At 37.4% G+C, this 22645-nt stretch overlaps 1 protein-coding gene across 3 annotated transcripts in view; it reads left to right on the plus strand.

The window, feature by feature from the left end:
• psd3l (pleckstrin and Sec7 domain containing 3, like) overlaps positions 1-22645 on the plus strand; it is a 233687-nt gene that overhangs the window by 173654 nt on the left and 37388 nt on the right. For all 3 annotated transcript variants that reach the window (XM_015337961.2, XM_015337977.2, XM_015337970.2), the window contains one exon: positions 21483-21676. In XM_015337961.2, the coding sequence (XP_015193447.2) occupies positions 21483-21676 (194 nt within the window). The remainder of the gene's footprint in view (positions 1-21482; positions 21677-22645) is intronic.

Genomic DNA, 22645 nt, shown 5'->3' on the forward strand with positions numbered 1-22645 from the left:
TATATATTACATTGGTGTTTAACAGCAAGTCGGTAATAAGAAATGGTGGTAAACCTTATGATTGTTCATGATGATTGTTCATGCTCAGTACTGTGGGATAGATCAAAATACATTAGAAATCCATAGCTTTCTGCTTTAGTTTTGTTTAATCTTTAGGTAAGACATTCCCTATACTGTATGTCTGTCGATAATTGCAAGAGTGAAACAAGCAAATGCTCTAACCAGATCCTGACCAGGACAGTGAGTTGGAGCTGTTCAGTGAAACACAGTCTGATGTATCGGCCCCAGCAGCCAGGTGGTAATATGATATTTACTCCTGGGTTTATTCTAATAGGACAAGTTATTGTTAGTAAGTAAGTGTTATTGAAAGGCAAATGTAGGAATTGCAGTTCATGTTTAGGTGCATATATTGTATTTCGAATAAGCAGAATAACATCAAAATAAATATTCTATATATGGGTGTAAAGATATGTTTTTTGTCTTGAGCCTGTCTAGTGTAATTGTGATGCTAGAGTAATTGATACTTATTAGCAATATCTACTTATTCCAACATATGCACTTTATTGTATGCATAATATATGATGCAAAATGATCAATCTGAACATTTGATAAATGAGCCTCCAATGACTTATTTACTGATTATCATACACTTTCATATACACTTTTGACTAGGGATCGACACTCTGTATATTTCAAGTGATGTAGGCCATCCTGATGTATGTCAGAGAGTGAGGTGCAGACTTTCAGAATAATACGCTGGTTGTTTTAAACAACAGACTAAATGGAGTGGTAATCCAGGTGCAGTGGTCTGGCTAGGAGTATCAGATCGCTGCAGAACTCCACTTGTAGTGATATAAGTAGCCCCAGTCCCAACGTTTTGATCAAGTACAGGAACCTGTTCTATCCTTCTTACGGGCTCATCCTACAGTGGTAACATTCCTGCCGGACAGCACCACGTCTTCATGTTGCTCGTGTGACAACAGGATTCTTACAAAATTAAAATGTGACAGTCACGCCGTGCTTTGCCAGACTTGAGCCCCATTGAACATGTTTGGGATGAGCTCGGACGACATGGGCTTAGAGAGCAATGAACAGGCACTACAAGAAGAAGGGGACAGAATCCCTCAAGATCTGGGAATGTATCTGCAATTGTGTGAAAAACATACAGTACAGACGTACAGCTTTTATTGCCTTCAACTGTACCCACAGCTCAGCCTCTGTCATGAGCTCCAGTACACTGGTGGTGCTACAGTATGTGCCTTAAAAGAAATAGATCTCCAGACAATAGTCAACGTATTTACTGAGGAGATGGGACTTAAAGTGAACCTCAGGAGGCAGTAATTTTCCATTGTGGAGCACTGAATGCACATTCTCTTGCACTCAGATCACCACTGAGTATCTGAACAATGCAGATCCATTCTCACACCTTGGGAGTTCTCTCTTAAATGTTTCCTCTTGTATCCTTCTGAGTGAATTGCGAAAAAGGTACCTTATATCACTAAGGAAACAGTTGTGTCACTATACAGTTCTGATTAACACTAAAATTTGACAGGGGAATATAAGTATTAGACCTGCAAGGCAGAAATGTATCCAGTCCATTTAGTAGATCAAAAGCTTTTTATTTTTCCTTGCCACCTGTTTTTATAATGAATTGCTTCTTTTAGCTGTAATAAATTTAAGCCTAATGCTCACTTCTTTAAAGCTCATGGCTTCTTGACAGGTTCTAAGTGTTTCATCCACCATTACATCACCCCTCTATGAAGATCTTCATTAAGGAATTTTATGAGCCACGCAAGAGATGGAAGTATAGTTGGAGTCAAAAGTACTGTTAAATTTAGAAGTGCAGCTAGTCAAATTGCCATTTCGCAGAATGAATGTGCTGACCGAGCTAAACTGCAGTAAGGCAATTTAAAAGAAATTCCACACTCTGAATGAATGTTGTTCTAATGATCTGATTATTTACCACTATGTCTTAGCTTTTAGGCAATTCTCCTCTCACCTTTTTGAAAAGCAGCATTAGCTCCCATGGACTTATAATAATATATATTATATTATAATTACACCTATAATATAAAGATTTTTTATTATGAAGGCACCTGGAGATCATAAGGACATGCAAAGTTTTTCTTAAAGTCAGAGAAAAGTACAAAAAGAATTCTCAGATTTGTTTTTTTTAACTGCTTTCGTCTCCCAAGCTTCCTCATCGCAAGGTGTCACATGCAACACACAATACATCACATCCCACAGTAAAAAGCAAAGCAAATGGCAGATTTCACTGGGCGCTACCACAGCATTGCAGAGTGTATTAATAAACCAATGAATACAAGCCACTGATTTATTTTAGAGGTTTTCAGCAAAGAAAAACAAAAGTTAATACTTATATCACTCAATTTATATACAGTATGTGCTTCTGGTAACTGAAGTAATGTTTACAGTAGGTGTATTGCATGTAACTCAAATTAGTCTATGAAATATTGATAATTATGCTCACTGTACTTTATTGGTAGTTTGTATAACTCTAGTAAAATCTAACAAGGTGTGAATGATCATTTCATATAAGATTTAAAGATATTAAGACAACAAAGAAAACTCTGGAGTGTTAAATCTGAAACCAACATATATGTTTGGAATTAATTTTAAATGCAGGATAAAAATAACAGTGTAATAGCACAGCACAAACAGGGTATTTAAGCTTAAAAGTATAAAGTAAAATAAAGACCTGTAATTGTGTGACTGTAATTGTGACAGGAAGGAGTCATCAGTGCAGCCTGGTAGCAGGCCTTTTCCGTGTCTATAACGTCTTCTGTTGCTGTTATGGGTCTCTCACTGTTCAAGTTGTTCCACTCTACTGTTCTCATCCTGGAGGCCATGTATCACACCCACACTGCACGGCCATTCAGTTCAACAGTTCTCTTTAACAGGTGTCCTACTGAACCATCGAGAGCCCTGGGTCAGTACTTCACTGCTGTTAACACTCTTTTTCACTTTCACCTCCTCCAGTCTGGCATCCTCAACTGGAACACTTGCACAAATAGTGCTTCAGCCCTGCTTCACGGTTTGTAAGATTTACACAATGTCCCTACCTAGTGAACAATTTTCAGCCTTTGCAAAGCTGATCATAAACCCCTCTATAGTTTAGCTTGGTTTTGAATCGACATGAAAATGCTCTAAAAGCGCAGCTTTTAAAATGGGTGAAACGTATATGTAGGGCTGATGGTTTTTTTTCTAATTGCTTTTCTTATTATCCTGATCAATTGGAAACCTAACCACACTATGTCAAGTAATTGTTTTGTCTGTTTTTGCTTTAAAGATGAGAGTACAAAACTGTCATTGTATTTGTGTATAGGGTACATATTTTACAGAACATGGATGTGACAAGTTATTTGTATTGTAACACTTTGCGGTGCTGGTCAGCACAGCAGGATTCTAGTTGGCATGTTCTGTAGTGCTTGGGCAAGGTTGTGAGGTACCATTCATGCAAAATGAAGAGGCTGATATGTAAAACATTTTTGAACTTATGATTTTCCAAAAACGTCTCACACCACCTGCAGTACAGATATACAATCTACCTCTTTTGAAGGACCACACTTTTTCTACAGTCCTAACTAACCTGTGTGTGGCCATTGCACTGTCTACCAAACCAGTCTGAAAATAAAACTCCCCATTCTAACATGGTAGACATTGAAACGGCGAAGATATGAAGCTTGTTTGATGATCAGCAGACTCTAGAATATTCAGTGATCAATGTATTGAGAGCCATGTCTAACTTTTGAAGGGCCTTTGTCATTTTCTCAAAGAAAACAGATTGACATAGTTTAATAAAGGCAATAAAGGGCAGAGGTGTAATGACTCTCTACCAAATCAGGGTGGAAATAAACTGTCTAGGTGGAAGTATATTTCACTATAAGAACACATTGTGAATTTTATGTAAGTGTATGCCTAAAAATGGGTGAGTCAGGGGTTGCAAAGGCAAAAGAAATAGTGAAAAAGATACAGTACCCATATCTTCTATGTGGCAATCAAACTTTCTTTATTTTAATAGCATATAAAATGCACACATTCCTTATCCTTATAGTAACCAGTCCTGATTCTGGAAGAATGGCGAAAATCCAATTAATGGAGTAGAAGCAGTAGAATGGAGTAGAAGGCTCACATGATCAACGGTTCATTTTCCAATGATTTAATTTCTCTTTAATGGATGTGAAGGTGCAAACAGGAAGACACATCTGGTGTTTCTAGCAGGGTCCATAAACAGCTGCTCATTTGAATTTGTTTAATGCAGCTAAGGACAAACACAGTCAGTGAGATTAGTTAATGAGCACAATGTGCTTTGGTACAAGAGACCTAATTACACATACAGTTGATTAGGCATGTACAAGAAAGCACACCAGTCAATCAGATACCGTACTGTATGTGCCTTGTTTAAAACATGCCTTTACAAATTGTAAAAAATATTTTTTTTTTATTTAAACCATGCTGGAATTCAGCTTCTAATTTGAAAGGTTTCTCTTATAGGTTATAGGTCTTTGTAAAGTCTTTCAAGCCTACCTCTTTTTTTGGTAACTATTCAGTTGTTCAGGTAACCAAGTTTTCAAATCCTTAACATGGTTATTTTACTCCTTTGAAATGCCCCGCTACTTGCTAAATCAGGTACTAACAATACATTCATGGATTTCGAAATATATAAAATGCATTGTTCATTATCAGGGGGGTTGTAAGGAATGTGAAATCCTGAGGTCTGTGATATGAGATACTGTAGCAGTCTCCAGGGCTCATTGCCAAGTTGTATTTTGTTTAGATAACAATCAAGTTAATACAGTATGTAAGGCCTGAATTTTTAAGACAAACTTTATGGCCTGTATTTTAGTCTTCCATCATCAAGAGGTTGATATAGCACTTATTAAACAGTCATCACATTGTGGTACCTTAATTAGTCATTTAATTACTGAAACATATGTATATAAGCATGCAGAGTAGTAGGAATGTATAAGGCTATTAACACCTACAGTAGCATGCATCCATTTTATTCAATAGTGTCACCAGAAGTGTAGCAATAAACTAAAAATTAACATCAGGAATATGTCAATAGAATAGTTTTGCTTTGTTTGAAGAGTTGAAAATGTCTGAAATACTGTATGTACACGAGTGCAATAACATAATTAAGCTTCAGTAGCTCGTATTAAATTAGTGTAAGGCCAAAAATTAAAAAAGGCAGTTTGCATTGAGTACATACTGTAAATGTCAGTTACAGTTCAGTGGAAGAAAAAGTCTAGTTTTTTTTATATTTTGCAATGAAATGTAATCTTGGTCATTTGTCAAAGCTGTTATTTGTCATGAATTGTGTGAAACTTGTCCATACAAAGAAGCATATCTTTCTGCATCCATAGAATTAGTAACAATTGGATAATATCATTTAGCCTTTGATGTTATGTTGGCAAATATTTTTCAGCTTCATTCCTTAATTCTTCCAAACACACTCCACTGGCATTGTCTTTTGTACAGTGCTTGTGCCCACTTTGGATTTACATTTGTCATCATGAAAATCTGGAATACAATCCAAAGGGAGAGTATACAGCAAGATATCCTTACTTCCTTTAAATAATTGTGATCTGAATGAACAACATTCTTTTTTTAATTGATTTGAGTTGAATTATGCTGTCAGGTTTTTTCTTCAGCAACTTTGCAGTCATGTGTGTTCTGGGTATCTGGGTTAGGGTTAAAATGCATTTCAAACTATAATAAAAGTCAAATGTACACAGCAACGTGTAAAACCTCCAATTTGTTTCACAAAATAGACACAATTTCTAGGCATGCACAGGACCATATTCCATGATTCTGAATGACGCCACAAAGTTTGGTACATGTGGAAAGGCCCTATTACATGGTAAAAAAGCAGACTTGTGAGTACATCTCTTTTAATCTAATATTGTTCTTGATGTCAAGTCAGTTTTGCTGACAAATACTTATTACTTGTTAACACAGCATGCAGATTACTTTGGAACATTTCTGTGGTGAAATGTCTGTTGTAGAACCTGTACGTATTGGCTTATAAATCACATTACATTAGCCATTACAGTGACTAGTGAGCAGGAAGGGCCACTTCACATTGCAATTTGCGTAAACTCTCGCTCTCACCTGTGGCGAGACCAGTCGTTTGCGACTGATCTGAGAAATTGGGACTGCAGTTCCCCTCTATAACAAATTTATTGTGAAGCTTAATACTACGCCAAGAAGCAGCTTCGCTGGCAGAATGTAGACTTCTGTTTGACTTTATCACTCTTTAAAAAGTATTTTCCTGCTGTGACATTTAGAAACTTTTCACAGGAGAAATGGGTCTCCTCTTTACACATTTGATGTGCTGTAATAATTGGCCCACGGCTTATTACATGTTTGTTGAGAAATGCGTGTATCTTATGACGGTTGAATAGGGGTATATTTGAACGGATTCCCTCTCAGCAGTACCAATCCTGGCTTCAGTGTAGTCTTTTGGGTGTTTTTGTAATTATTAGTTATTATCTTTGAATGTTGTCCAATAATAAATTGTAGGTTTTGCATTAAAAACAATAACATCGATCAGTGTGCAGTACACCAGGTGAATACTGCTGTACAAGTTCCCGCAAATGTTTTTTGATGTCATCCATTCTCCCATTATCTGTGTATCCTAATTGCAGCAGTCCTGATTTGGACTAGTAAACTCTACAATTGTGGTTTCTGATTGTATAAATAATTACAGTTCCTATGTAGATTTTCTAATGATAGCTGGGATTAGAATCTCACACGGATGCCTAGAAGATAACGCTTCAACCCCAGACTGAAGCCCTGAAAATCATCTGGTCAAAAAAACGCCCTGTTAATGTACACGGTGTGCCCTTGAGTCTTAATCTGGCAGAGGTTCTCAATTTGATTCTTTATAAATATGTTTTTTGCGGCTTTTCCAGACAAGCTTCAGTGTTTGCTGCATTGTGTTATCTTTTTTTTAAATGTAATACTTAGGAGTTTAAATGGCCCTGAGTAGTTGGAACCGGCAGCATCCCACATGACTGCAGGTGAAATAAGTGTTCTCTTTATACTTTCCAGTACAGTACGTAATCTACTTTTGGAAAGAAAGAGATGCATTTCTTCTATATGGTGTTAGTTTAATCCAGAGAGGAACACTATCCTACAGCACAAAAAAAAAAAAACCTATATGACAGGAGATCACTTAATGGACAAACCTAGGATTTAATTATCCTCCCAATATCCACCCTGCCTGTGTCAGTGCAAAGACACAGGCTCTTGGAAGATGTATCCCTACCAAGTTGCTTTGTCAAGTACTTATTATACAATAATAAATGATATATTATACAATGAAAAGCACCTGCAACCAATCCGAGACCACTGCAGTACTGATTTAATATTAATGTCATCATAATAATAATAATTATAATAATTGCTTACACTTATATAGCACTTTTCTGGACACTCCACTCAAAGCGCTTTACAGGTAATGGGGACTCCCCTCCAACACCACCAATGTGCAGCATCCACCTGGATGATGCGACGGCAGCCATAGTGCGCCAGAACGCTCACCACACATCAGCGATCAGTGGGGGGGAGAGCAGAGTAATGAAGCCAATTTATAGAGGGGGACTGTGAGGAGGCCATGATTAATAAAGGCCAATGGGAAATTTGGCCAGGATGCCGGGGTTCCCCCCTTACTCTTTTCGAGAAACACCCTGGGATTTTTAATGACCACAGAGAGTCAGGACCTCGGTTTTACGTCTCATCCGAAGGATGGTGCCTGTTTACAGTATAGTGTCCCCGTCACTACACTGGGGCATTAGGACCCACATGAGCCGCAGGGTGAGCGCCCCCTGCTGGCCCCACTAACACCTCTTCCAGCAGCAACCTTAGTTTTTCCCAGGAGGTCTCCCATCCAGGTACTGACCAGGCTCACACCTGCTTAGCTTTAGTGGGTTGCCAGTAATACAGTCATGTCAGGGATACACTTCGTCAAGTCTTTATTTGGTTCATATACAGGTACTGTAACAAAAATCAAAAATAGAACCAATGTTTAAAACATTCTAATGCCTGGGTCTTTTGCAGGTTGTTCCTAAAAATAAAATATAATGTATTTATAAATGAAATTGCTTTTCTCCTGTTATGTAACGTGAAGGAATCAAAACATTGCTTTGCCCAGTCTGTCCTTGGATTCACATATTTTCTTTCAGAAAAGCTCCAGTAACTGCAAGATTTTCTTTTGTTGTAGATGACACCCTGAGTGCTGTGTGTGATACATTTTATGGAGTAATCCACACCTGACATTTAATGTCCTAGAACAGTTTTTGTAGTTTGGACTAATAGAGCATGTTCAATATTATTATAAGTACTTTGTCTAAAATGTAAAACTAAATGAGATATATAGAAATATATATCAAATAAACTGTAGAAAATAAGATAAAAGTAAGGAAAACAGTTCCTCTTCCCAAGTCAAATCTCCAAAAGGTACAATAGCATTGACATCAAGCTAATATTATGTAGAACATTGCATAAAACAATGCAATCAGCACACATTTCTAACTGACCCTACAAGAGAGTGACAACGCAAAAGGAATTTAAAAGCCTGGGTCCAGAAAAAGTCATTTGCAGAAAGAGTACGGAAGAAAAAGAAATGTTGCCGAGTGGCAGTTTTTCAAAAATTCATTAAAGGTGTGAAGACATGAAGAAAAAATACAACCTCCATGACGGGCCATGACAGCAACTAATGAAAGAAATAATAATAATAATTGCTGTTGACTCCACTCCAGCATAAGAGAGACAGCCTATAAAAAAGTTTCTTAGAATACAGTACAAGCGAACATTTAACATGAATCCCTATGTTTCATGATGATGAGTACTTGGTTGTAACTGTCCTTCCAGTTTTGAGCACCAAAAATCGTTTGCTGAATGTGGTTGTATCCAATAGATATGTTTCTTTCTGCAGCAGACATTCTGCAAGAAACTTCTCATCAGAAACTTGAGTTTGCACTGCCTTTTCATTCACAACCTCCACTAAAATATTCTGGAAAAAAAATCTGCAATAAGGATGAATTATAGATGAGTATGCATTTTCAGAACAATGAAGAAAGCGAATAACTATTTTTTTGTCTCGTTGAACTATGAACCTGTTCAATGTAAACGGATTGGTGCTGTTCTTTGTGAGGTTCTGCCAGACAGCCAGCATGTTCTGCAGGATTATAAACAGAAGATCTCTCAGCCAGGCCCTCAGTTCTTATATATATGTGTACTCCTACCTCTGTTGTCAATACCATCCCTTTCAATTCTGAAACTTCCACCTTTGTAGTCATCCATCTTTGGTTCTGTATCATTCAGCAAGACCTCAATTGATTTCATTTTCTTCAAGGGAATGTTGGAAGCAGTTTCCAAAGAAGTAATTATACCTGCAGTACTTTTTGAATGGCCATCAGCAGTAGACAAGTGAGGGCCAATAGATTTTATCTTAGTCTAGATTTGGCCTTCCTGGGAAGGCTGGGGCAAAATGATTAATTTGCTGTTGATTGTGTTGAGCCCTAGGTCTGATCCTTGTTTTTGGCCTATTGTCTTCTAAGGGGTTTATGTGATGAGAAATAATAGGCAGCAACCATCCTGTACTCACGTTATGTGACACCCTGTGTGCTTTGTATGTTTTGATGTATTTGATGTCCAATGCTATTGCTTAGAATTTCATACATACTGTAGAATGAAAAATGGTTTAGTCTCAGTGTAAGGGGTTCTTAAATGTATTGAATTCCATTAACTGTTAAATACTCCTCTGGTGTCCAAATGTAGTCATTAAGCAGAAAGTGAAGCTTGTAATTAGGTCAACTGGCAGCAAAAAGGTACATAAGTTGTTACAAACGAGAGGAGCCTACAGTACAGTACTTGGTAGAGGCTAATTGATCTGATGATGTCATCCAGCCATCTCTTGAAATTAGCTTGGTAGCTTTTTCTGTACTTCCACAGTCCTCTAAGTGAAAAAGTTCCTCCTGTTCTCAGTTTTAAATGTACTTCCATGTAGTTTCCACTTGTACCCTCTGCTTCCTGTCTCACTGCTTGTTTTGAAACAGTCCGCTGTTTTGATTTTGTTACTGCCATTGAGGATTTTGAATCCTTGAATTGGGTCTACTCTGTTAAAATGCAGTTTTAACCTGTCAATCTGGTACATTCACGTGACTAACATGGAAGGCGTTATTCTGAATACTGTAAGTCTTACTAGTGCATTGAGCTATTTTAACATAACTTCTCTTGATTTCTATTCTATTCTTTTAACTCTGTAGTATACTGTATGATAACATTCTGATTTTCCTTTTATTGCTTTCCCACATTGTCTAGAAGATATAAACAATGTGTCAATATAAATACATGACTTTTCCATAAGCAGCATCTTCAAGCTCGGCATTTATTTTGAATTTACAGTTGATGTTTTTGCTGCCTGAAAAAAATGTCAAAAGCAATTGAGTATCTCTAATTTGCCTCTGAACAATGAACAGCCATGTAGACCACGGACAGTCAAAGAAGTTATTAGTTCAACAGTTCCTGTCTTATCCAGGGTTTTCTTAACAGAGAAAGTAATTCCTTTTTTTGCCATCTCCTCCTGGCACCAAAACTTTAGCTTCTGTCCAGTCTCATTAAATAATCCATCCATCCATTTTCTAACCGCCTTATCCAGAACAGGGTTATGGGGAAACCGGAGTCTATCCCAGCATGCAGTGGGTGCAAGGATTCACCCTTGACACAGGCACGCACACACTCACACCAGGGCCAATTTTCCCAGAAGCAACCTAACCTACCAGTGTATCTTTGGAATGTGGGAGGAAACTGGGGTACCCAGAGGAAACCCACGTGAACATGGGAAGAATATACAGACTCCCCACTGGTAGCACCCCAGGAACTGAACTTGGGTCCTCAGCACTGCAAAGCAGCAATACTAACTAGTACACCTTTGTGCTGACCTCACTGAATAATAATTGGGAATCATTTTAGCACAAAGTTTATAACAAAACAAGTAAATATTTAGAGATGTATTTGTAACAAAATGTGAATTTGGAAAGTTTTCACACTTTTCTCTTTTTCGGAACCTATACCCATGAAGAAATATACACTTAAACTCGATTTTGTATTATAATTCCACAATTATGATTGTGGTTTCTGTGACCAGGACAAGCTAAGCTAAACACTATTTGTGTTTTGTAATTGTATAGGTTTTTTCTTAAGGCTGGGGGATGTCCGTTAATTGAAGTTTCCACTCCCTCCTTACTACTATCTACACTTCCAAATCATATAATTCATGTTGTCATTCTTGTACTTGTCACACACACAAGTCACAACTATTCTAAGATCAATGGCTTAGAATACTTGAATTTAAATAGTATGGAGTTACTGTGTACTGTACTGTGCTTACAGTATTTTTATCAGTGTTTTGAATTCATTAATAATTCTGGATTACATTATATATATATATAAACAACAATCAAATATCCATCTGAATCTGTATAAATAACTCGAAATGTTTATAATAGCACACACATACTGTAGTGCTTGAGGGATAAAATAATATCTTTCGTATGCGTTTGCTACTACAGTATGAAAAAATAAATCTATTCCGTTTTGAAGAAAATACTATACAGTAGGTATTGATGGATAAGGTGTGTAACTGTGATAGCAGCCCAATGTAGCCTTATTTCCCTAGACAATAGGTTCAGCTGGGAAGATTACAACGTATGAATAGTGAAATTACAATATACAGTATATTGTGTGCTCCTCAGTAAATTATGACAACTTCCACATAGGACATAGGAATTCTCCTGTCTGAGGATGGTACAAATTAACAATGGCCACATTTATTTACATCACCACATGTTGTTTGCCATTCAGTGTTCCATGTTGAGTCGAATCTACAGTATGTACTGTATGGGTGTATACTGTATGTTCAGTGTGACCATAACCTATAATATTTTGTGTAGTAACCTGTCATGATGTACTGTCACAGTACTGTTGCTGTTAACAGAATAACAAATGCACCATATCAGTGATATGTGCAGTATTTTATAGTGCACTAATTAGATCAATGTAGTGTATATGCTTTTCTGAAATATGAGCTGAATGAGTGGTGATCTTGCAAGAAGTATTATGTAAATATGGATAAGCACAGTTAATTTTGTTGCTAAAGCATTCCTGCATAAAAAAAAAGTAGTGTTGTAGTGAGAGTAATGCCTTCTTATTTGGCAGGTTTTCTTTTAAACACACCTACAGAAGTGGGGTAGGTCTATAACAGACTGTCCAGACTTCCCTGCAGTCTTGGAGCTTCTAAAGTAGGCAAATGGTGATATGATGTTTGTTACGGATATTTTATTTTTAATGTTCCAGTAAGGTTTGGCATATACAATACCTGTTGGTGGAAAAACCTGACTGCAGATTGTGCACCGCTTTTAAGAATTGAATCATCAACTCCAGCAGCTGAACTAAAAGACTGAGCCCCTGTTTTGTGTGGCACAGTACCAAGGATGATCAAAAGAAGTGGAGAAGTTCCTGGCAGTAAGCGAAAGTTGTCAGCATGGTGCTGCTTTCTGTGCCAGCCTGGGACGTGTTCTGAGCTGCATCTTTCTCCAGCTATTTAGGTCACGTTGAACCCCTTCAGCTCCAGATACAAAATGAATGTACTTGCCACATATTATTTTATGAATCTGATTGCTTTGTTTGAGTTTATCCCTATCCTTACAGTTAACTTCTAATGAACCACACATCTGTACAATAAGGCTAGTGTAATCATTAAGAATAGATGATCTATACATGTACAGTATGTGTGCAACAACAATATTTATCCATCCCCATTCATCCATTTTCTAACTGCTTTATCCAGTACAGGGTCTCTCACACTAGAGCCAATTTTCCCAGAAGCCTACAAGTATGTCTTTGGACTGTGGGGGGAAACCGGGGCACCCAGCAAAAGCCCTCGTGAAAACAGAGAACATACAAACTCCACACAGATAGCACTTCAGGTCTGAAATTTAACCCAGGCAGTATTGTAAACACTCTGCCGCTGTGCTGCCCTACGTGTATAATTAAAAGGTACAAGGGAGGAACTGTATTGGTGTGTATTGGTTGTAAAAGTTAATTCAACACTGAATAGTAGAAGGAAAACAGTTGTCAAAGGCTGAAGCACACACATACTGTAGTGCTTGAGGGATAGAATAATATCTTTCGTATGCGTTTGCTACTACAGTATGAAAAAATAAATCTATTCTGTTTTGAAGAAAATACTATACAGTAGGTATTGATGGATAAGGTGTGTAACTGTGATAGCAGCCCAATGTAGCCTTATTTTCCTAGACAATAGGTTCAGCTGGGAAGATTACAACGTACTGTAGTGCTTGAGGGAAACATTTTTCTGTCTGCTTTTCAGCATGGAATTTAGCTTAACTTGTTCCTATGCGGTATGAATATATACAGTAGACAGATAGACAGATAACAATGTTAATGTGTTAAGCTACCAACAGTGGAGATATTTACAGTAAATCTGGACATTTGCAAAATGACCATTAAAACCTTATGATCTTACTGTATTGTATTTGGTCACAGCATAGTAATGAATGCTCAGAAGTAAATAAATAGTAGTGTAAGTAAATAACTTTCCTGTACCAAGTTACCCCTACAGAAAGCTCCAAAATTGTTGAAGGCGCTGTTACCAGGCATTTTAATTTTGAAATTTCAAGACTTTTTTTTTACTTTGAAATGTGCTAGACAGCACATAGGATGACTCTGCATCATTGTTCCACAGTTGCCAAAGAGTCCTGATATATAATTATAATCTCTAGCCGTCTTTATCTCTTCTGAGTGCATGCAGAACTTAATAAGGATCTATAAGCAAAGTTTTAGTTATTAAAACCATCTGGCTCCACTCAACTTGACAACAGATTTCACAAATGAATACATACTGAACTTCCCCCACGAAATAGAAAAAACATTGTACTCTGGGTATGGCAAGGAATTGCAGTCATTGTGTACTTTTTTTCTTTTATATATTTTTATATAGTATGTGTATTTAAAACTCCAAGTCAGCAGACATGTCATGTCATCTTGTTAATGCATGCTTCAAGTAAGGGAATGAAAGTCTGACAGTGTCTTTCTATTTTAGTTCTCTTTTCCAAATGGTGAAAAGGAGTCTTGGCCTCAGTTTTATTAGATTTTGTAGCATCAGCCTGGAATTAAATGTTCATTCCTGACATTACGTTTTACTTTCTTAATGTACTAGTCTGAAATTTGTCTAGATCTTTTTTTCATCTGCTATGAAAATGAAACTGTGTGGATGTGGATAAGGACACAATTTTGTGTGTAGCAAGGGGGAATATGGCGCACCAGCTGGGATAGTGCCATAATGAAAACACAGCAGAGCTATTCTGATTTTTTCTCAGTCTTGCCAGTCCTATGAAATGAATCCCACACTGTGCACCAATGTCTGCGATGCGCACTGTGTGACAACAAGTTTCTAAATCTTGTCTTGAGCAGAAATACCGCAAATGTGATGAAGCTCTGCACACTGGCTCATCACAGCTCTAATCAGAGTCCTTACAAAGCCAGTATGTGTAGTCCTCTAAAACTAATGCGGGTGTCTTATACATTTCTGAATAGAATTTTAAAACACTTCAGTGACCAAACGTTGCTAAATGGGCCAGTGAACCAGCGAACTGAGGAATCCAAATATGGATTTTCTAGCCATTGTAGTCTTTGACCTTTTGCAACCCATGCCGCTTTATATTCAGGGTGAGGACAGATTGCTGTCCTTGGAAACAGCTGCTTGTTATTAATGACTGTCTTTCCACTTGCCGTCTTGAAGCCTGGTGCGTATTTGCTGCAGATTCACTGCCAAAAGCGCCTGAATTAGCTTCTTCCCCGCAGACGTAGTGACATGTGGACTAATCAGTGTTGGATACTGTGAACAGGATTATAATCTGGATCCTGACAGGACAGCTTTGCAATATAATTTAAATGACTGAGCAAGACCACGAGATTGTTGTATCATTCTACGAGCTTACATCACAACTCTGGTATTAACCTTACATTTATAGTACATGAACAAGTAATAGGTTTATTCCATGCTGAAAAAAAGGAGAAAGAGAACACAACGTTTCGGCCGTGGAGCCTTCTTCAGGTCTGAAGACCTGAACACACCTGAACACACCTGAAGAAGGCTCCACAGCCGAAACATTGTGTTCTCTTTCTTCTTTTTTTCAGCATGGAATAAACCTATTACTTGTTCCTTTGCAGCCTACGCATGCTGACGCAGCTACCCACCTGCACATTTATTGTACATTTTACATTTGTTTACATACAGTGATTTATGCGGAAAAAGAACATCATAAATGTACATTAATTCTCTACCAGTTTGAATGAAAAGGTCCATCTGAAAAAATGTAAATGCGTTTTTTGTACTTTATCAAAATGTGACATTGATGGGGATGAAAATATTTGTTAGGCACTAAAGTATCACTATATTAAGTATATCAAGTTCCTCCTTAATACAGCTGGTAAAGCAAATGCTCACTTCCCTACTGTAAGAGGCTAATAAAGGGATTCGACCACTAATGGCAATGATGAGACACTCCAGAATATGTTAAGATGGCATACCCACAAAGCTGTTAGGGAACTGGCCTCACCAGTGCGAAGCTCCCTATACAAGGTCAAGGGAGTAATCAGTCCAGGTCCAACTCAGTGGAGTTGGACCTGTGTGATGGGAGTAACGGAATCTTGTGGGGAGGCTCCTGTGTTCAGCTCACCAGGAGCTAGACCAAACTGGGTCTCGCAGTGAGACGGCAGGCAGATAAGAAGCTGGGTGTCATGGTAAGATGCCAGACGGGTCAGAGCTTTGCTGTCACGGGCACAGTGAGAAGCCGGGTTACCCAGTTACCATCAAACCCCAGAAGCGGCTGGTTACACGACAGGCCCAGAGAGGACTGAACAAGGGTACAGGCGCCTCTGTGTGTTCACTCTGGTGGAGCGGGACGCACTTGAAGCTTCAAGGCAAGCTCAGTCTCTTGGTGAGACATCCGATCAGTAGAGAAAGGCTACAGGTTCCTGGGTTAGGCTTGAGTGATTTAGTATTAGGGGACTCCTAGACACAGGGTGGTTAAAATTGCTGAGAGCAGGGGAAGCTCTCCCCAGAGGTGCAGCTTCGTTCCCTGTCCATGTTGGGACACCAGTAAAAAGGAAGACGGTTAAGGAGTGTTCCTGACCAAACAGAATCGACTGGGTGAGGGATTCAACTGCTACTCAATATCACAGTACAGCAGGGTTAAGTAGGTGTACAGATTGGGCACTGCCCACATAATGATAGAGCAGGGAGTTAATAATGTGGCAGATTTCCCTTTCTCTTGGCTACAATCCTGGGGGATCAGTTACACCTACCTTACCAAGTGGTGCATGATGGCTGTCTACAGATTACCCTGGTGGCCAAGGAAATGGGTTCTCCCCTATTTGTAGAATATGTAGTTTGGTATGAAAAGTATTATAAAAATGCATGAAACGTTCATTTTGTTTTTTTTAATATTTAATATGTTTGCATGGTGCTGAAGCATTTTGTCGACCGCTTGACATAGAGAGACAAAATATTTTTATGCGTTAATTTGCTGTCACGACAGTCCTGTCAATCCAGCACGGACATCTTTTCACTCCATTAAATTGAAAGACTGCACAGGTGCAGCTGAAATTAAACTTAAAAGCTCCAGTTTACTACCTCACGTTTGTTGGTTAACATCATTTAGATAAAATTCAAAATGTATGATATCTTAATCTTAATTTTCCTCAAGGTGAATGGGAGGGGGAGCTTTTTAATTAAAATCTCCTTTTAGAACATTTGATTTCAAGTCTGTAGACAGACATCGTGTTATTTAAGAATGTTGGCCTCCCTGTTTAAAATGTGAGTCTTTAATGGTTAAATTCATATTGATATGAGAACAGGCTGCATATCTTTTACATTATGAGTTGCTGCAGTTTGGAAAGGCTGCCTAGCCACATTGCCGATTATACACTGATTCTTTCAAAAAACTATTGGATGAGAGCCCCAGATGACTTAGCTAATGGCAATAAAGTAAAAGACTTATCTTTATATTTGTGCGTAGGTGTTTTGTATTTTGCAAATATGGAAAATGTGTATACAGTAAATGTCCTGTAAATAATATATTTTAAATTAACAATATATGTTCACATTTTATTCCTTTAAAGAATAAAATGAAAAAATGTCACAATATTGAGCTGTTCTGATCTGTGTTCAGACTGATGCTAAGAAGAACTTTGAATCTAAGGTTTGTTTGAAGTCAAACTGCTTGATGCACACAGGTTTAATGGCTTGTACCATTGTTGTGTCTTATTATGTGGATGTTGACTTCACAGTTTCAGTGGTTTTATTGTTTGAGAAATATTTTGTGAAGTTACAGTTCTTACTCAATAGATTTTAGGTTTCATATCCAGGATTGGGCTCACATTTTCTTTTGTGTTAGGGGGAGTAAAGGTTATTTTTTTTTCGATTTCATACTTGGGGACGCAGAAGATTTTATTTCTAAGATACTTTAGGCTTCATGTTCCTTTGAGCTAATAAATGTCATGAGATCAACAGTAATATGACAGGTGATATAAAATAGGACACAGTAAGAAAACAACGAGCGGCAGTGGGAACGTTCTTAATCACAAAACCTTTTTTCAAAATACAGCACCTTTAAAATGCCCCGGTCAAAGTATTTAATTTCCACTGACATCTAATATTTTTAGACTAATGTTCTCATTTCGTAAACCCAGCGGTATGCCCTAGTCTTGAAAACTGTACTGAATCGGTGAAGGCCATTTTTTAAGAAGGGTATCGTGGAGAAAGGTGTCACAGTTGACTCTATCAAAAATGTATTGTGAGTATGAATTAAATTAAAGGTTACTTTTTAAAAATGTATTCTAAGCATGGTAAAGTTTCAGGATATTGAGTGAAGTTATTCTTTACTCACTGTGCTTTTTCTACGAATCAAAGTGGTGGACTGCAATTTTTCTCTTTTGAGTTTTTAAACCCATTTATTACTAAACAAGAAAAAAGCAAAATAGAGAGATTTCTGTTTATTTTGTTAGCAGTAGCATCTAGGACATCAAAGACCTGTCCAATAAGGTGAAGGTTGTAAATCCAGTTCTTCATTTAAATAACACTCTTTTCTCTTTCAGCCATAGCAGTAAAGGCAACTAATTGTAAAGATTTTCATCAGACAGAAAAAGGATTCTTATCAAAAACACAGCTTGGCTATAATTTGCAGGGTGTGTTAATACTTCCACATGAAAAACAGCCTAACATAAAAAGGATTGCACTGATGAAAAAGTCAGTGAGGGAGAAAGATTATAGTTTAGTTTTAAAAAAAATGGTTTATAGAACAACAAAACAACAGATCAGAAATGTATTGCAGAAGTAGGCTCAATCAATTTATAAAATAATATTAAGGTACGTTGTTGCTACCACATACCACACTGTCTTCTGAAATTAGAAGACCAGTATCATTTGTTTGAGATACTTTGCACCATTCAGTTTGATTTTCTATGCCAACAGCCATATCACTCTGCAACTCACAACTGGCAGCCCACTGAAGCTAAGCAGGTGTGAACCTGGTCAGTACCTGGATGAGAGACCTCCTGGGAAAAACTAAGATTGCTGCTGGAAGAGGTGTTAGTGGGGCCAGCAGGGGGCACTCACCCTGTGGTCCATGTGGGTCCTAATGCCCCAGTATAGTGACGGGGACACTATACTGTAAACAGGCGCCGTCCTTCGGATGAGATGTAAAACTGAGGTCCTGATTCTCTGTGGTCATTAAAAATCCCAGGGTGTTTCCCAAAAAGAGTAGGGATGTAACTCCCATTGGCCCTTACCAATCATGGGCTCCTAATAATCCCCATCTATGAATTGGCTTCAATACTCTTCTCTCCTCCCCACTGATAGTTAATGTGTGGTGAGCATTCTGGCGCACTATGGCTGCACGTTGGTGGTGGTGGAGGTTAGTCCCCGTTACCTGTAAAGTGCTTTGAGTGGACTGTCCAGAAAAGCGCTATATAAGTGTAAGCAATTATTATTATTAATGTCATTATTGATCGCATACTGTATCTGCAGAAGTCTTATAGCTATATGTTCAGTGATGTCTTGGCAGAAGTGAAATTAAGTTATACTGTAGATTGATAGTTAAAAAAAATTTCCACAAATTTTTTTTTTCCTTGAAGCTGCCAGACTAGTTAGGTAAAAAACTAAATTGACAGGCTGCATGGTTAACTTGCAATTTCATTGCTTTAGTACAGCTGTACACAGTTGCACTTGCACTGTAATTCGGTTGGAATTATTTTCATAGCCTGGGTATCATAGCAAAATTGAGTCTGATTATTTAAATAAATGACATTTAGATACTTGGCTTGTCTAACAACTAGAACTTGACAGGAACGTAGTTACAGCCAGCCGTTTTATTTTTTTGATGTTCAGGTTCTTTTTTTGTACTGTGAGGTTGCACAAGAAAATTAAATGCCGGTTGTGTTGAACTGGTTGAAATATTGGTTCAAATGTATCAGTGAACTCCCCCAGGTACAAGTAAAGTGTGTCAAGTTATATGCTACTGTGGCTGAAATAGGAGAAATAGCACTGTTATTTAAATTGTAAAAAATGGATTAACAACCTTCACTTTCTTGGACAGATTTTTTATTATAGTTTAATTTTGACAGTTGACAATTGCTGATAATTATGTGACATAGGTCAAAATAGAACTTGAAACCTGGAAAGTATACTACAGCTTTTATCCCATTAATGTCTTCAGAAAATCTAAATATACTTTCCTAATAAATTATTTATTAGTTGGTCTGTAATGTTTACAGTTTACTCTTATCCCTGCATGTGATTGTTCAGATGTTTTGCCAGATATAGTAGAGGTCATGACTGCATGATTTGCTCATTCAGAACAATTGTATTGCTTTCAATTAAGGAATTGATTTCTGCCTAACTGCTTATGAAATATGCAAGGACTTTTCCTTGACTTAAATATTATATGTGGAGTCATAGAGCACCAGAGCACCATACTGATGACTCATTGGAGCACTTCTTTAAAACTGAACAGGCGCAGTTCAAGTCCAGATTTTTTCTGATGATCTATAAAGTGTTGTAATTCATGCCCTGCCACCCTTGCATAAAGATCATTTTGGTGAGTTATGGAATTGCATAAAAGGATGTTCAAGATTATTTTCTTTGTACAGACGTCATATTGGGTGCTCCACAATTCAGACAGTTTCAGGTTCTATCCTTCTTTCACCAAAACGCTTATTTAACGACATCATACTCATAATCCCCATGAGTTGTTCCATGCAGTGTTATTGCACATGGCTCTACTCTGAAGTTGTCTTCAGTAGTACATCACATTTTCCTGCCATCTATACATAATATACTGTTCATGAAATAATGTATAAAATATGGTCTTTCTTGAGTTGGAAAGGGGTAGTTCTTTCACATGCTGAACTATTTTGTCTTTATGCGTTGAAAAAATAATTGAACATGTTTTCAACTGCTTTCATCAAAGCTTATTTTACATACAGGCTGTCCGTATACAGTATGGGTTGCTATTCCAAGCCACACAGAGAGTGAGCTCATTACTGGACTGCACATGGCCACTTCTGCCAGTAGCAGATGGAGTAACTGCCTGATATTGCATTTTATAATTTTTCAAGCTTTCCGTTTATCATGGGTTGTTTTGGTGATTAAAGTTCTTGATGTGAACACTTGATGTTTTGTGAAAACACCCATTCTTGGCAAAGAACACGCATAACTTCTTCATTCCAGTACTTCTGAAAATTCCAGCCATAACTTCATCCAGAATGTGTGCAGTCCACAAACATTCCAGATTGATTTTTGTCTTTTCTTCCACTTGTGGGAGACCTACAGTATATTAAAATAGATATATTTGATGCTTTAAAAGATGCCAGAAAAGCTTAATAATTAAACCTAACAGCTGGAAGTAATTTCATATTTTATTTTGTGGCCAAATTTAAGTATCACATAAAAGCCAAAAAATAAGATTCCTTCATGCTTGTTTTACTACATTGACAATACAAAATATTTAATTCCCATCTTTTTTGCTTTGTTCACCAAATTTGTTGTACTGTACCTCCAAAATCTTTTACTTTTGTGTTTTAAGCACTGAAAGATATTCAAGTCTCATTCAAAATGTGCATCTTTTTCATTCGTAGAAGGAAACCACAAACACTGTTGTTCTATACCTGCACATAGCTCCCTACTGCAGCCATCTACTCAATTTCAGACTCTTAGTAAAGCAGAATAAATTAGTGCTTTTTCCTCCTTTGAAATATACCTAGGATATGTAGTATTTGTGTCAAGTGATTTCACCACTTTCTTGCCAATGAACAAAGAAGTATAATTGTGCTATTATCAATAATGCATTTTGCCGTTCTCCCTTTTGCAGAGATGAAGATGAACTGAAGAAATCTTTGTCTGAACTTGCTGATGACAAGACTGATAATGCTCACACAAAAAGCATCAGTCGAATTGGCAGTGGCAGTAACCCTTTCCTTGACATCACCCATGATCCTAATGCTGCAGTTTATAAAACAGGCTTCCTTGCTCGGAAAATCCACGCCGATATGGATGGAAAGAAAAGTAAGTAATAAGATTGGGCTATGACCTAGGAAACAAATAATTATTTTGCTTAAAAACATGTGTACATTGTTTTATCTGCTGGTCCTTTTTTATTTGCTGCCTAGGATTGCTTAAGAATGTCTTTTTGAATTGTGAAGGGCAAATTTGTTGGTGACTCAAAAATAAAAGTGATATCAGTTCTAGTTATGCTATAGTGTATATATTCTATTCCTCTTTGATTGGTATCATTTTCCAGGTGAATTGCTGTCATCATTTCTTGATAGTATGTCAAACAAGCATCATCAGTCAAAGAAAAATGCTTTGTTTGTAGTCTGTATGAGGGTGTGTCTTAACCGTGCCACAGCAACATAGGATGGTCTGTTATACTGTAGGTCACTAGATTTTGGAAATGTTCTTCAACATGGTAACAAAACATATAGTTCATTTGAAATTAAGCAAACTATTATATCTAATTCAAAATTAAGCTGTCAATTAAATATATAATCATAATAAATTAATACTCAGTTTACTATCCTGAACAAGCTTGTTCAGTTTGCTGTTACATGGGCTGTAATTCAAATGAGAAAAAAATAATCGAATAAATCAAGAGGTGAATATTCAGACAAGCTTTTTTCAGCAAATTTCCATTGTGTGAGGCTGCAAAATAAGGTTTCTCTGCATTTTTGTTCTCATGAAATATAATAAACTCATTTTAATTGCTTCTTGTCATGGTTGTTGTTTTCTAAAGCAAATGTGGAGACAAGATAAGCAACCCCTGTCGTTAGCTTCTCAAATTAACTGCGCAGATAAGCCAATGCAGGTGGAGTTTCTGGACCCCCTTGCTTGGCTGTTACATCACGCAGGTCATTGGCATCATTGGTTTATAATTTTAATTCATGCAGCTGTTGGAAAATTTGAGCTGTTTGGATCTGCAATAAAACAACAAACAAGTATATTGTCATATTACAAAATTATTCCAAGTGATATTCC

The sequence above is a fragment of the Lepisosteus oculatus genome, chromosome 3 (assembly GCF_040954835.1).
Source record: "Lepisosteus oculatus isolate fLepOcu1 chromosome 3, fLepOcu1.hap2, whole genome shotgun sequence".
NCBI lineage: Eukaryota > Metazoa > Chordata > Actinopteri > Semionotiformes > Lepisosteidae > Lepisosteus > Lepisosteus oculatus.